The sequence below is a fragment of the Heterodontus francisci genome, chromosome 1, assembly GCF_036365525.1.
Source record: "Heterodontus francisci isolate sHetFra1 chromosome 1, sHetFra1.hap1, whole genome shotgun sequence".
NCBI classification, from domain to species: domain Eukaryota; kingdom Metazoa; phylum Chordata; class Chondrichthyes; order Heterodontiformes; family Heterodontidae; genus Heterodontus; species Heterodontus francisci.
The window spans coordinates 114,593,174-114,610,147 of NC_090371.1; the positions used below are offsets into that span (position 1 = coordinate 114,593,174).

General features: G+C 42.6%; 1 protein-coding gene across 4 annotated transcripts in view; it reads right to left on the minus strand.

The window, feature by feature from the left end:
- Positions 1 to 16,974, minus strand: part of micu3a (mitochondrial calcium uptake family, member 3a) — a 326,674-nt gene that overhangs the window by 137,636 nt on the left and 172,064 nt on the right. For 3 of the 4 annotated variants that reach the window (XM_068034806.1, XM_068034798.1, XM_068034788.1), the window contains 2 exons: positions 13,305 to 13,379; positions 5,643 to 5,741 (listed from right to left, as the gene is read on the minus strand). In XM_068034806.1, coding sequence (XP_067890907.1) covers positions 5,643 to 5,741; positions 13,305 to 13,379 — 174 coding nt within the window. The remainder of the gene's footprint in view (positions 1 to 5,642; positions 5,742 to 13,304; positions 13,380 to 16,974) is intronic. The other variant, XM_068034814.1, reaches the window with a different exon arrangement.

Genomic DNA, 16,974 nt, shown 5'->3' on the forward strand with positions numbered 1-16,974 from the left:
GCAAGGCCTCACCCCACTGGACCGGAGTGTTGTGCAGAACGCAGCACACTACAATGATGCACCCAGCCCTGTCTGGTGCATACTGAAGGGCTCCACCAGATCTATCGAGGCAGTGGAAGTGCATTATCAGCATAATGATGGCCTGCTCAATGGTAGCTCGGGTGGAGCCGTGGCAAGCATTGTAGTGCTCTTCTGCATCGTTGCTGGGGATCCTCACTGGCATCATAAACTATGTCTTATTGCAAAGAGTCCAACCCTGAGCAGGGGGAGTGAACAGCAGCAGTACCTGGGACTGCTGCAGTATGAACGAGTCATGGCAGCTGCGTGGGAAGTGGGCACACACTTGCAGGAAGCATTTCCTGTGATCGCACAAGAGTTGGAACGAAAGCCCTTCTGCTTATGTATGCGGCTGTTTATTTCTTGGGAGCCTTGATGGCCATCTATGGCAATTCCGCAATGGCCCCAAATCCCACGTCCTTCTCAGCTTGACTTTCAGGGTCTATTCTGAAGTGAACATAGTCACCGGCCCTCCTGTACAAAGAATCAGTGACCTCCTTTATGCAGCGGTGCAGTGCGGATTGAGAGACCTCAGACATGTGCCAGTGGATCCCTGGAATGATCCAGAGGTGTAGAAGTTTAGGGCGACTGTAACTTTGAGGGTCACAGGCATAGGGTGACCACCAAAGCCCATTGGTTGCAGGTCATTATTCATTAGGTGTGTGATGGCCTCTCTGGTCATCTGCAGGTATGTCTTGCGAGGCCTATAGGCTCGCTGGCGTGTGTGGCTGACTCTTTGCTTTGGTGGCTGCTGCTGCTCGCGTCTGGGAGGTTTCTCATGGGCCACACCTGCCTCTTGAGCCCGCCTCCTGTGGCGATGCTTATGACGGCAAGGGGATCCAGGAAGACAGGGTAGATCATACACATCTCTATTCTCCTCATCTCCTTGGGTTGTTCACAAGGTTAATTTCACCAATCTGGGCAGAGATTTGTGTTAATTCCTGCTTCAGCAGTGTTCCAGCATGAACTGTATGGTATGACATGAAGTGAACAAACTTTAAATAAACGGACCACCGACAACAGCAACCTGTACAGTTTCCCAGTTGCCTCCCCACCCCCAAACACTTTATCCACTTCAGAGTTCACCCCTTCCAGCCCCCTTGCCGATAAAATGATTCATGGACGCAGAGTTCCAAACCCCCCTCATTTCTGGCTACTTAGATTTAATGCAAATGTCTGAGCTACAAAAACAAATAAGAGCAGGGTAATACCTTCCAACCTTTGCAGGCACTGAGGAGTCTCGCCTCCGTGGCACCAGCTTTTCAAGGACGGGAACGTGAAGGCACGTGAGTGCCGCTAAAGATTGGAAACGGTTGGTAGGATCACGGTGATTGCGTTAAAATATATGCAAACTGGTAATTTCAATATTTAAAGCATGGTCCCACCATGGAGCAGCGTAGGTACTGCCACGGAGCTTCCCTATCACCGGGAAGATTGTGCTCGGCAATCCCGACGCGGGCTCCATGGTGGGCCGCTGCCGCTCTGATCTCCCGGGCCCCCCACCACGGAACCCGACATCAGTAGGAGAAAAAGATCCCGACCAGGGTGTAACTGATAAAATGCTTTGGACCAGATAAAGCAAGATGGTTTAGAGGCAAATTAAATTAGGCATCATATAAACTTTAGATAGAGATGGCAAAAATTCAGTCTAGTCTTGCCTAGGCGTTTTAGGAATAAGGACTCCTTAATGTCTGTAGAACTGATCATTGGAAATTCTGACGATATATTCACTACATACAGTATGGTCTCTACCATCTGCCCTTATCTTATACCAGTAAATACAGAACAGCTTACTTGATAGTACTTTTTAGTAAGTATAAAATTGTAAAAGCCAGACCGAGGAAAATAATTTAAAAATATTACATTAACTATCATGTGATATTGACATTCAACTGGTAAAGATGGTGCATTTATTTCAACGCAATCTTTCTTCCCTTCCATTGCTAAAGCATTCTCTCGTTTCTGCCAATTGCTCAGTTCTTTGTTTAAATGTTACAGATTTAGACATGCTTTCTCTGTCACCACAAAATTTGCACTGTACGCAGTTTTTTTTTAGTATTTTGGGCTTTTTCCCTGGTCCTCAGTTATCATTTTCTTTATATATATTGACTTTACTGGTATTTAACATCAATTAGTCCTTTATTTATTAGTTTGAATCCTAGTACTTACACTTATTTGGAGACAGTTATGTTCACTTTAGATTTATTTTGACACTGTCTTGCCGAGCCCTGTTCAAACTCTTATTTTTGTATGACTCCAAGGTGTTGCTATTTTTTGTCACTAGTCACAGGGCAGTAAGCAAGTAGGATGGGTAACTTGCCCCCGACTTTCCTATAAAGAAACACAAAGCCTCCACTTTCTCCACTTCGCAACCCTCAGAGTTGGAACCATCATTATGTTAAATCAACAGTGTGAAGCTTACATTCTAGCACTGCACACCAAAGTACTAGCTGACTTCTTTACCTAAATCCAACTTTAAACACACAGTAATGATGGAGAAATTTATACAATGTTCATCAACAATGTAATAATTAACAAGTGGAAACAAGCATTTCTGAGGTCAATGCATTCCAAAAGTACTTGTGATATGATGCAAATAAAATATACAATCTGTAATTAAAATAAATAGCACAATGAAGGGGATTAAAGCTTTGGATAAACTGACATGCGGCTGGTAGCTATGCGAACAGATTGCAAGATTGCCATGAAATTACAGCCATGTACTGCACACACACTTCTACGAGCATGCTCATCGCTAGCATATAAGCATCCTTATATAAAGCTCCACTCTCAGACAACAAAATTTGGCTGTTTTGAGCACTTGGGAAAGCACTCACTCTCAAAATATTATAGGCAGGATTTTTAAAGGCCGCTGGGTGCAGCGGTGGGTGCCAGTGTGATTTAAAGATCACCTTCTCAGAGGTCGGTACTGGGTCCAGCCACTTCTGGAATGCGATGCCATTTTTAAATGGATGCAGGGGGGGAAACGGCAACCCCGCCCGCCTCCAATTGAGTGCCCATTGAGCTCATTGAGGAGCTCATTAACAGATTTGTCAGCAACAGGTTTGAATTTTTGAAGGTACGGAATGGGGTGAATGCCATGTCTGGAATACGGCAGGGTGTACATGTCAAGAACACTGTGGGGAGCCATAAGGGCTATGGAAAGGGCTGATTAACATAACGCAGAGGCACAAAGTAAAGCTCAGCTGCTTTAAAAGTGCCACAGAGTAGACATTGCTGGAGCTGGAAGACTTGTTTTTTTCAGTGGTGAGTGCTAGGAATGTAGAGAGGAACATGAGCCCACTGGCATCACTTGGACAGGTGAGGTTGGCACGGGAATGCCTGATGAACGAATGAACCCCAGATGAAGCAGTTCAGATGGGAAGAGACTACTCTGACATTGGACCAAGCAGCCAGGATGAGCTACAGCAGATGCAACCTTCTGGACAGTATGAGGCCAAAGGAGCACAGCAGAGTGCTGCAAGGGAAGGAAGGCGCTATCCAACACTTCTGCTGCCCAAGAGTCAGCTACTTGCAAATGACAGAGCGCCAATATTGTAGGAGGCTGAGCCTCTCCAGTCAGATGCTTTCAGGCCTGTGTGCGCTGATCCACAGTGACCTGAGGCCTTGTGGCTACCATGGCAGACTCTTACCTACAGCAGTCAAGGCCACTGTTGCCCTGAACTTGTATGAAACCAAGTCATTCTAGCGATCAGCTGTGGACCTAGGTAGCATCTGCAGTCAGCAGCTCATAACATCATCAAGGTCACAGATGGCATATTCAGGAAGGTAGGGGACTACATCCACTTTGACACAAATGGGCCTGCGCAGGCACAGGTTTTGCATCTGTCGTTGGATTCCCCCAGGTGCAGGTTATCATCGATTGCATCGTTGTGGCCATCAAAGCATCCAGCAAACAACCAGTGCGATCCATCAAAGTGCAATTGGTTTGAGACTACAACAAGAGTTTCCTTCACGTATGTGCTCACTTTCCTGGTAGCTTCCATAACTCCTTCATCCTCTGCCAGTCCCAGCTGCCTTAGATCTTCACTCTGTCGCCCAAAGTGAATGTATCCAGGGGGACAAGGGAAATCCCTTGAAGAGATGGCTACTGACCCCTCTACGGGAGCCCCAGACAGAGGCACAGAGGTGATACAACCAATGCCACCTGCTCAGCAGGCCAACCATTAAGCAGGCTATCGAGTTTCTGAAGAAGCAATTCTAGTACCTGGACCGGTTGGGTGGCACCCTCCAATGTCCTCCTGCAAGGGTCTCTGTCATTGTGCTGGTCTTCTGCACTCTCCATAACATGACCCTCCAGAGAGGTGTGGACCCTGAGGACAATGAGGCCCTGGAAGGAGACAGCTTATCAGGGGAGGAGCAGGAGGTGAGACAGGAAGAGGAAGAGGAGGTGGGAGAGGAATAATACTGAACAAAGAGGTCCTCCTGTTGCATGATGAGGTGGCCTCCTCCTGTCACTCTCCAGGAAGAGGATCTCCCCTCCTCTCCCTCACAGCCTCCAGCATTGGATCCAGGTAGGCATCGATGAAGTGAAGGTCTGCCCTGCCCTGAGTGCAAGTCTCCAGCTCCCCTGTGACTTCTCACTTCCTTCTGGTGCAGTGGAAAATTTTGGCATAAAACGAAGATTTCTCGTTTAGGACAACCAGCAGCCTCAGTGATGGCTGCCGTGGGGCATCTACGGGAGTCCCACCCATGAACCGACTTGCCTCCATTCCAGGCCCCCATTGGCTGTAAATGGACAGGAAACCTGCCTCCATTCCAATTAAGGGCTTCCCCATTTGGAATTCTGAACCGGAATTAGTTTCCCAATGGAGGCAGGTTTCTGATCCAAAACCAGACCCGGTTCTTATTTCCTGCCTCCATAACGAAAATCCAGCCCTATATTTTTAAAAAGTTTATGAACTTAATCAACTGCTTGAGCATTTTTAAAATATGGCTTCACACCACTGGAGTTGGTTTTAATATAGTTGCATTTTAGAGTCAAATTTTTCTAAACATGGGATATGGGTATTGCTTGCAAGGCTGGCATTTATTGGCCATACCTAGTTGACCTTAGAAGGTGGTGGTGGGTCTTCTTCAACTGCTGAGTAGCAATTTGATGTAACTGATTGGTTTGTTCATCCACTTAGGAAGGCTGTTAGGAGTCAACCATGTCGGTGTGGAGCTGGAGTCACTTATAGGCCAGATTGGGTGTAGGCAGCAGGTTTCTTTTTCTAAAGGGCAATACTGAATCAGTTGGATTTCTATGGCAATCCAGCAGCTTCAAGGTCACTTTTACTTATATCAGTTTTTTATTACCAGATTTTTTTTTAATAAATTAAAATTTCCAAACTGCCATTGTGGGATTTGATTCTCTCTGTTATTAATTCAGGCTTTTGATTTGTAAATCAATCACTACACTACACGGCCCTCAAGTCTTGGGACCTGACTTCATAATTGTACTGCCATTTGTTCTTTGCAAAACACAGAAGTGACAGTATAAACACATTCCAAGTAAAAATGCATTTGGAATAAATAAATTAATAAAACCCTTCAGCTTTGTGACTTCACAGATATTTCTGTACCTCTGCAAGGTCTGAAAAGAGTGCTTGGCTGGTATTACGTCTCAGTGTGTCCCAGTAACTTCTGTCTGTAGTATGATTTGGGGGATCTTTTTTTAACACCTGCAAAGTTTTGAAAAGGTAAAATTGTTGTTAGGTTAAACATTATCTTGGCATAGTGAAAGTTTCATACAAGACAGAAATAAATTAAACAAATTACAGTATCAATTGTTTTGGTCTTTATTTTGAAATTGAAATAGGAATTTAAAAAACCAAGGTGATACAATTTAAACACAGATTGTTATTTATTCTTTGTGCACAACTACATAGAAGAAAATCAAAACTGGGAATAAATAACACAAAAAGACCAACCAATCCCCATCCATCACAACCCCTCTCTGTCTGGCTGAACTTTTCTCACAATGAACGAGTTCTCCTTTAACTCCACTCATTTCCTCCTTTCCTCCAAATTATAGGTGTTGCTATGGGTACCCGCATGGCCTCAGCATTCAATAGATCATCCTCCGTTATTTCTGCCACATCCAGCATGATGCCACACCAAACACATCTTCCTCACCCCTCCCCCTTCAGCATTCTGAAGGGACAGTTTCCTCTGCAATACCCCCACTCCTCAATTACTCCCAATACCCTTCCTATTCCCATTGCACCTTCCCAAGCTATGCTTACCTTTTTGTGGAATATGTAGAACATTGTTGTTGGATCCCATTAGTTACACAAAGAGAGACGAAGTCCAACTGTAGCTTTAAGAAACTTTATTGCAGTACTTCTTGGTTACATCATCAGCAAAGCAAACAACAACAACACCTGGGCTCTTCTCTCCTCTCCTCTCCTGCCTGAGCAGGGAAATCAAGCCTTTCTTATAGTTCTTCATATAAATCAGTGACACCCCCTTTATGTTCCCAATTGGTTTACAAACTCTGCAGTTTCTTGGTGTCAGGGCCTGTTTGGGGTACTACCTTGTCACCCTCTCCTCAAGCAGTTTCTTATTCCCCTATCTTCTTGGAACGTTGGGCTGATTGTTGTACTCTTCGGCAGGCTGCAGCTATCCTGTTAGTTTTTAGCTTGTTAGTCTATTTCTACTGATAAGCTGTCTGTGCAGCCCTGAAGCTATGAAGTTATTTCTGATAAGCTGTCTGTGCAGCTCCGAGGTTAGTTTGTTAGTAATACATGATTGATTAATTATTTCATCTTAAATGTCCCCATATTATTCTGTTCTCGAAAATTCTGTTCTCACAATTGCTTCTTCCAGTTCTACTCAAGCACTCCCCATCACCATTTTTCCCTGGTACATTGATGACTATTTTGGTACCATTTCCTGCTCTTGCCCTGAACTGGAAAATTTCATCAACTTTGCTTCCAATTTCCACCCTTCTCTCACCTTCACATGGTCCATCTCTGACTTTTCCCCTCCCTTCCTTAACTTCTCTATCTCCATTTCTGGGGATAGCCTATCAATGAATATTCACTGTAAGCCCACTGACTCCCCCAGTTACCTCGACTACACTTCTTCACACCCTGCTTCCCGTAAGGACTCCATTCCATTCTCCCAGTTTCTCCATCTCTGGCACATCTGTTCTGATGATGCAACCTTTCATACCAGCACTTTTGATATATCTGCCTTTTCCCTCAACCCATATTCTCCCCACACTGTGGATGATAGGGCCCTCAACAGTGTCCATCCCATTTCCTGCACTTCTGCTTTCATCCCTTCCCCCCCTTCCCCTCCATCCCAGAACCATGATAGGGATCCACTTGTCCTCACCTTCCACCCCATCAGCCGCAGCCTTGGTATGCAATAGATCATTCTCCGCTATTTCTGCCACATCCAGCGTGATGCCACACCAAACACATGTTCCTTACCGCCACCCCCCCCCCCCCCCCCCCTCACTATAGCATTCTGAAGGGACAGTTTCCTCTGCAATACCCTGGTCCACTCCTCAATTACTCCCAATACCTTCCTATTCCCATGGCACCTTCCCATGCAAGTGTAGGAGATGCAACACCTGCCCTTTTACTTACTCTCTCCTCACTGTCCAAGGCCCCAAACATTCCTTCCAGGTGAGACAGAATTTCATATTTCATACACGCTGCATAGCTCAAATGCACTATTACCAGAGTGGTAGGACGTATGTTTTGATTCTTATTCTCTAAATGGTAATTTCTGCCTTTCTACAGCCTGTCAAAGAGACAAGCATGTGCTTCTGCAGTAGGATGGAGGAAGGGAGCAAAGAACTTGACCACTCTTGTGCATAATTCAAAAAGCTTATGTATGGTAAGAATATAGCTATATGATAAATGCATGCGTGAGTAAATTCAAGGTCTTATTGATGAACAGGACTTGTCAGCCTTCCAAAAGAACGCAAGAAATAGGAGTGGGAGTAGACCATACAGCCCCTCGAGCCTGCTCTGCCATTCAATACGATCATGGCTGATCTTCTTCAACTCTACTTTCTCACCCGCTCCCCATATCCCTTGATTCCAAGAGACCAAAAATCTGTCTATCTCAGTCTCAAATATACTCAATGATGGAGCATCCATAACCCTCTGGGGTAGAGAATTCCACAGATTCACAACCCTTTAAGTGAAGAAATTTCTCCCTATCTCAGTCCTAAATGATCGAACTCTTATCCTGAGACTGTGCCCCCATGTTCTAGATTCCCCAGGCAGGGGAAACAACCTCTCAGTGTCTACCCTGTCAAGACCCTTCAGAATCTTGCATGTTTCAATGAGATCATTTCTCATTCTTCTAATCTCCAGGAAGTATAGGCCCAATTTACTCAGCCTCTCATCATAGGACAACACTCTCATCCCAGAGGAACCATCCAGTGAAATTTCGCTGTACCACCTCCAACGCAAGCATATCCTTCCTTAAATATGGAGACCAGAACTGCACACAGTATTCCAGGGGTGGTCTCACCAAAGCCCCGTACAATTGTAGCAAGACTTCCTTATTCTAGTACTCCAATCCCCTTGCAATAAAGGTGCCTTTTGGCTTCCTAATTGCTTGCTGTACTTGCATGCTAACTTTGTGTTCCTAGTACTAGTACACCCAGTCTCTCTGAACATCACCATTTGGAAGTTTCATCCTTTAAAAGAAATTATTTTCTATTCTTACTACCAAAGTGAATAACCTCACAAATTATAACCTCACATTGTACTCCCTTTGCCACCTTGTGCCCACTCTCTTAACCTGTCTACATCTCTTTGCAACTTCTTTGTGTCCTCCTTACAGGCTTACATTCCCACCTAGCTTTGTATCGTCAGCAAACTTGGGATATATTACTCTCGGTCTTTTCATCAAAGTTATTATATAGATAGTAAATAGACAAGGCCCCAGCACTGATCCTTGCGGCACTCCACTGGTTACAGCCTGCCAACTTGAAAATGCCCCGTAAATCTGTACTCTCTGCTTCCTGTCCATTAACCAATAAGTTACTATTCCAAATAGGTTACTATTTTCCCTGATCTTAAAGTGTCAAAAATAATCTTGTGCTATTAATTCCTCGTTGAGATTTTTTTTTAGACCATTTATCTTTATTCTTCTCCCTTCACACAAGAATCTAGGCTCATTTTCACAGATCAAAATTAACTGGACAAATAAGGTGCCATCATAAGTATTCTATATGCTGTTTGGTGTGGAACACAAATATGCCAGACATGACTAAGGAGATGAAACAAAGGTGTGGAAATTGGAACATTTAGAGTCAACTTCAAAACCTCTTGCACCAACAGTGGCATTTATGATAAGTCTTTTTGACGTACAAGAAAAACTTCAGTGATTTTCATAAATAATGATAACTACTGTATTTGAACATATATTTATTGCTTTGAGCTTTTAAAACATATAGGGCTGGATTTTGTGGTCAGCGGTGAAGCAATGGTGCTCGCCACTGACCTCGACAAAATCTGCCCACAAAGATCTAGCAATCCAAAACAGAACACTGAGTATGCTGGAAATCTGAATATCATCAGAACTGATGGAAGGTAATCAACCTGAAATATTAACTCTGTTTCTCTCTCCACTGATGCTAGACCTGCTGAGTATTTCCAGCGTTTTCTGTTTTTATTTCAGATCCGTGATTTCGGTGGTGTGAACTTCCCCATTCCCAACATCAAATTATTTCTTGCACCAAGTCAAGGGGATCTCCAGGGGCCCAGCAACAGTGATGCAATCAAGCAGGGTAAGCAGCCAATCACACTGAAGTATTTTCACAGACAACAAATCAGGAAGTAAAACCACTGAATCCCTTCACTTATAATTTTAAATTTTCCAGATAGTGAAATAAATGATTGGGTCATAAGGTGGAAACTAAAATATCATAAACTTTAAAAAGAAATTAAAAATGTTGAATTTCTTAGCAGAGTGGAGAAATTTGATATTCAACAAATATAAAAGTACTCATTCAGGGCCAGTAAGGGTGTTTAGCTGTAACAATGATCTTACTATGCTGTTAAAAAACCCAGTGACACCTCATTCAACAAGGTATAACTTTGTCAAGGACTTTTGCAATAAATCCAAGTCTGTAAGAGTAGAAGTTCTCTTCAGTTCAATGATTTCAGATTGGATGCAGTCTGGGGGGATCGTAACAGTGCATCCACTGAAGAAGAGTAGAATCAATGACAGCACTTCTGGATTTCCGTGTTTAACCGTGCTTGTGCGGACTCCAGAAGTTGCTGTCAGTTTCAGAGAAGTAATGACAGTGAATGCTGGCAGTTGTGCCATCAAAAAGACTGCAAAATCCGGACCATTAAGAATGAGAACTAATGGTTATATAAAGTATAATTTTTAAATCAAATTAATTCTCAAATTACTGGTTATTCCCAATTGCATTAATTCTCTGTTCGTATCATGTCCGATTTAATTAATTCTTTCCACGTCTCTGTCCTAATTTTGCCTTTCTAGTTAGTCTTTCTTTCTTTGTATTTGCTTTGAGTCTTTCCTACCTTTTCTTTATTTCTGCAAGTCTCTTCTTCCCTGTCTCCTCTCTTCTGTATCTCTGCTGTTCTCTCTGTGATTCTCTGCCTTTCACTCAAAGACTTTCTGTCTCCCTCGAGTCATAGAATCACTTACGACATAGAAGATAGCCATTTGGGCCATCAAGTCCACGTCGGTCCGTTATATCTTACACTGCTCAAATATACTTTTTCTCTCTATGTCTCTCATACATTACTATTCTTCTCACAGGAGCTAGATGCAGAAATTATCTCATCTGACCTTGTCCCAGCAAGAGGCCTAGGTTGTCATCTACATACTGCTGCATCTGCAGTAATGGCATCAGTTTGGATTGACCCTCTAGAGGCTGCTGTAATACAGTGTGTAAAAGAAATGAGAGCGCTCAGGCCAGAATGAAGTGGGGAGAACACAGTCTATAAAGGAACAGAGAGATTGGGGCTCAAACCAGAAGGAAGTAGGCACCAGGCTCTAAGCAAAGCATCTCCAAGCATTTGCCTTTGCAGCATTTAAGCATTTACTATACAGCGTCACAGGCTACAAAGTAAAAATCATTGCTCCCATTAATTTACATATACCTTAAGCTCCAGGTAATAACAGGGGTCCTGATTTAGGATTTTTCATCAATGAGGCAATAGCCTCAAGAACAGGGTTTCAAACCTCCTGGCCCATGAAATGTAACTAGAACAAATCAGAAGTAATACAAACACAAATAGAACAGGCACTTTAGACAGCACCTTCCAAAACCGCGACCTCTACCAACTAGAAGGACAAGGGCAGCAAACGCATGGGAACACCACCACCTGCAAGTTCCCCTCCAAGCCACACACCATTCTGACTTGCAACTATATTGCCGTTCCTTCAATGTCGCTGGATCAAAATCCTGGAACTCCCTTCCCAACAGCACTGTGGGTGCACCTACCTGACATGGACTGCAGCGGTTCAAGAAGGCAGCTCACCACCACCTTATCAAAGGCAATTAGGGATGGGCAATAAATGCTGGCCTGGCCAGCAATGCCCACAACCCATGAATTAATTTTAAAAAAAGACCTGAGTTGGCTGGACTTATACGCAAACTGCTGGGACTCCTGCACCACATGTAGCACATGGGCTTCAGTTTAGATCTTCCTGCCATAGGTTGCCATGTACTACTCCCGTTGGCTGGTGGTCTTCTTATTGCTGATGCACTGGATTATGGGAAAGCCTGGAACATATATGGCAGAAAGGGAGACAAGTGGGCCTGCTGCTGGAATGGAGCAGAGAGGCTGCCGGTGGGGCTGAGACGGAATGGAGATCCGAGCAGCTGGGGCTGGGAGGGAGCACAGATGACAAGAAAAGAGATCTAGATGAAGGAGAAGGCCAGGTGAGGAGTTTAGGAAAGCTGGTGCTACCTTACACTCACTGTGACAATGACAGCTCTACACTAAGGCGACCCATTGGGAAGGAGTCCAGGAAAGGATAAACTAGCCAAAAGGAGTTAGTGGTAGAGTTGGCTCATCACTGAAAATGTCTGGGTGAGAGATCTGTCTGTTTGCAGTTATTAGCATCCGGTACCCATATTGCTGTTAAGCATTTGAAATGTCACATGGTTACTTGATATCATAAGGTGTTTGAAAATGGATGGAGACCTTTCAAATCATATAGATATAAAATAATGATAATTTTGTTTCTTTGTTGAACTTACATGTATGCAATTTTATCTTTCCCACCTGCTCAATATGATGAAAATGCCAGTGGAATACCTGGTTCAGATTACTTTCCTCAGGCAATGGGATTTCCCCATCTTTACTTGATCCAGTTTTCCTCTCCCCAGCGTATAATCAAAACAGTCTTATGATACATATGTACTTTTCATCTTATAAATATACACACAATGGCTTTTACTGGAAATTTACTATTAACCGACAGTGTTACATGATGATTTCATGATCCTTTACATCGTTATTTGATCCAACCGTAATCTTCGAAAGGTATACATGTGTTATAGCATTTTTAAGTGCATAACTATAGGAAAGGTTTATTAGAATTCAACAGTTCTGCAATTAAATTCAGAATAATCCTTTAAATATAGAAATGAATTTACTATGTTTATCAGAGCTTATACAGAACTTATTTTCTATCGGAGTAGAACAGTGAAAATTGTAAAGCAGAATTCAAATACTTTGAAACTAAAAGACAGATTTGGAGTATTGTATGTTGTTAAACAAGTTACACATATTTTGGATGCTCAAAAGGTATGTTACTATAATGTATCCTGCATAATTTAATATTCTAGATATAATTAAAGAACAATACATACACTGTGAGGAGGAGCATATTGATAACCAAAAAGTTGCAGATTCTTACATGCCATATGGTGCAGTGTCAAATTACAGATTGTAGTCAGAAATTGAGAAAAGGAAAGAGAAAGAAAAGACAAAGCAATTAGAACATGCAATCAGTCATACAAGCACATTCTCAGGTTACACCAGGCAGGCAGAATAGAATTGAACCCCTTGGTCTAATATTAGTACTTTCCCCTTTTATTCTGGAGCCTTGATCTGTTAAATATGATTTATATCTCAAACTCAAAATTATCACTAACAGAAAGGTTTTTGAAGATATAGTAATTAACATTGCGAAAGTGATACTATTAAGGTTAAGCCGGTGTTGATATCCTTTTTAAATAGCCACCTTCCTCACAGATCAAAAACAGGAAAGTAACATGTGCTCACCACCTGTGCAGACTTCTCCTCATCATCACCTCTTCTCCCTCGTTTCTCGTTTTTCTTTCTAAATATTTCTTGAAGCTGCAATAAAATTAATGTAGAATTACATTGCATTCAAAGTTGTACTTACATGAAATAATATTCGCAGCTAAGTTTACAGAAAGTTAAAAACACAATTTTAAAACCTTTTAAAGCTGACTCTATTGAAATTGCCATCAGAATCAACATAGAAAAAGTCCAGTAATGTTACAGGAAGCACATGGGTTTATAATGAAGCAAGCTGCAAAGCAAGTTAGTCTTGAAGATTGTTTATAAGACTGTCAACACTTCCAAATAGTTATAAGGGAACTGTCTCTTGGTAAACTGTGGTAATAATACCCATTTATAATACGAATAACATTTTTCCTGTGCCTTTTGTAGCATTAACTGTAGTTAAATGTTTACTGATGTCCCTATCTGGATCGAGATTTCTTGTTAAACTGATTGCCAACTGTTGAGACTTTTATGATGTAAGTACTTATGAAGTACAATTAATCAACTAAAAATAACCCATACATCTACACCCAACCTTACATCAAGACAGTATTAGACGTATGTTGAACATGGCATTTGTTTCAAGAGTTATACATATTGTCATGCACGGAAGGAGCCATGATGAAATAAACAATGAAATGGAAGAATTATGAATTTAAAAAGTCAACTGCTAAACAAAATCACAAGAACATGGACACTTACTTATATATAGTAAAAATGTAATATCAGTCGTGTGACCCCCTCCTGTACTGGAAATCTACAAACTCATCTGCAAGGACAACGCTTGTTAACCTCGTCTGAAATAGCTCTATGGAGAACCCCTTTGAAATTGAAAGGAGCTATTGCATTTTAATGACTATGATCAACATGAATGGATTCACAGAGGATTCTGGAGACAGTCTGGCCCATAGCCAAACCAAGACGAATAAGGAGTGAGGCAGCAACGTCAAAAGAGACTGATTCCCATTCAACCATCAAACGATGGCCATGGCTATCATATCTTGGTCCATTGTGGGTCACAACAGGGGAGAGAGCCATGCAACTCCTAACAGAAGCTAATGTGAGAAATTTTTACCTTAAAAGGTAGATCTCTGGAGACAAAGCGAGGAGATCAAGACAACATCACAGAAAGCGTGAAAAGGATCCAGAGGAAAGAGAACCCTGCTGACCAAGTACAGCCATCACCAGCAGAGACATCACAAAGTGACTTTGAAACTACCCACCTATGAAGGTATCAAACTACACACCACCAGCTTTGGGCTATATTACAACCACTAGAGCTCTACAATACCTCCGCAAATTAAAAACTGTGAATAATCAGGCCTGCAACATTAAAAAAAAACTTTTCCTCCCGTATAGGCTCAATAGTCACCTGTACACCACGAACACTTATCTCACTTGGGACTTTAAACTATCTCTTACTTTTTCTTTCTATCTCTCTGTTCCTGTGTATGTATGCGTGGATGAATGTGTGAATGAGTGAGGTTGCGATCATTGTGGGATTTGTTCATAAATAAAGTTTTTTTTTTAAACCGAGGAGAAAACATGTCATTTGTCTGTTTACTTGACCCTAAAGACACCAGGGGCTAAAGCATCATTTTTACAAAGCACAACTGCAATCAGTTTGGAGGTGAACAGTGGGAACCACCCACATCCCTTACTACCTGCCCGTAACAATATGGTTGGTTGACATCCTTCCATCTATGAATGATGATGGACACGCAGCAAACAATCCATTTAGATGGGGTGTCTTCTCTTGGTGAACCTTTGTTGATGGCTGTGAAGCCCAATCCTTGACAGGTAAGTTCTGCCACAAGTGCTGCACGAGAAGCTGCCAAGTGACACTGTGAGTTGATGTTTCTGACACTGGTGCCTGTTGCCAAGCTGTTGTAGCAAGCAACTGGTCGTTATGGTAGTGCACACCAGTCCATAGCATGTGTTGCCATTTCCCAACAGCTAAGACACTACACGACCTGAAAATAGCCAAGACAGCCGTGTAAAAGACAGGGAGATACTGCGCAAACAAACACTGAATCAGCTTATGGAAAGAAATCCAAACTGCATACGGCAAAGGAAATCTACAAGCTATGTATGAAGGGATCAAGAGGACGCTAGGCCCTGCCATCACCAAAGTTACTCCCCTGAAGTCGGCAGATGGTGAAGTACTTACCAACAGAAGTAAACAGATGATCCGCTGGGCTGAACAATACTGTGACCTGTACTCCTGAGAGACAGACATCTCCCAGTCCGCGCTTGATGCTCTCCAGCAACTTCCTGTCATGGATGAGCTAGATGAAGAACCTCATTGATGGAGCTTGAGAAGACCACAGACCACCTAGCGAACAGAAGGGCACCCGGCAAGGATGGAATCCCAGCCGAATTGCTCAAGCACGGAAAGTCCCATCTACTGCCACACCTTTATGACCTTCTCCTTCTCTGCTGGAAAATAGGCTCTGTTCCACAGGAGATAGGTGATGCCATGATCATCACACTATACAAAGACAAAGGCATCAGAGGAGACTGCAACAACTACAGGGGCATCTCACTCCACAGCATCATTGGGAAGGCCTTTGCTTGAATCATACATAAAAGACTCTATTTACTTGCAGACCGAGTGAACCCTGAGACGCAGTGCAGTTTTCGTGCCGGCAGATCTACTGTGGATATGATCTTCTCCACACGCCAGCTACAAGAGAAATGTAGGGAACAGAGTAAACCCCTTTAACTTACTTTCATTGATCACACGAAGGTATTCGACACTGTCAGCAAAGCAGGGCTCGACAAGATTTTGGGAAAAATTTGCTGTCCACCGAAGCCCCTTCCATGACAATATATAAACTCTCCTTACATGAGTTGCGCTTAGTCAAATTTGGTTCACTCTTGGGTAGACAGAGATGATTAAACCCATGCATTTTGAGTTGCAAAAGGATTTGGAATAAGGTGCATTACCTTAAACTTACACTTGTGCAAATAACATCTGTTCACTGCGCATAGAGAAGAATTGGTGGATATTTTTATCATTAAATAAATTGAAATTCTGAGTAAGTTTGATTTACAGACTCATTTAGTGCTTGCTTTAGATTTTAAAGGAAGAAAAAAAGGCTGGCTATCATCCTGTACAGATAATACAGAAATACTAGAAGGTATCTGAAGTAACAGATAAACCAACTCACTAACATATGCAAGATTCAAGATCAAACCACAATGTGGATTTGATAAAAAAAAGTTTAAATGATTGCAAGTGTTTGTTGCTCAGTAACAGGGGGATGTTGGCCTTTTTGAGCAGTTGGTGCCGAATAAGCCTTAGCAAGATATGTGAACACTTCAGTGTCTATTTTTTTTGTGGGGGCGTGGTTCTGCTGCTGCAGCTCTGCATTTCAAACAGGTAGAACTTTGGTTTAATGGGCTATGGTGTGTGAGCAGGTCAAGGTCAGGAGGTTGATGGAAATGTGCTTATATATTATTTTATAGTGAGTTGCACTGCATACTGTGCCACTCAGGAGGAATTTCTGATAACTGCTGACTGCCAAGTGAGAGCTCAAGCTCATGTTTGTCAGGTGTTTAACAGCTAACTGACTACATTCCTTGGATTTGGGCTGTGTGTGGGGCACAGGGGGTGGGGCGGTGGTACAGGCAGATAAAA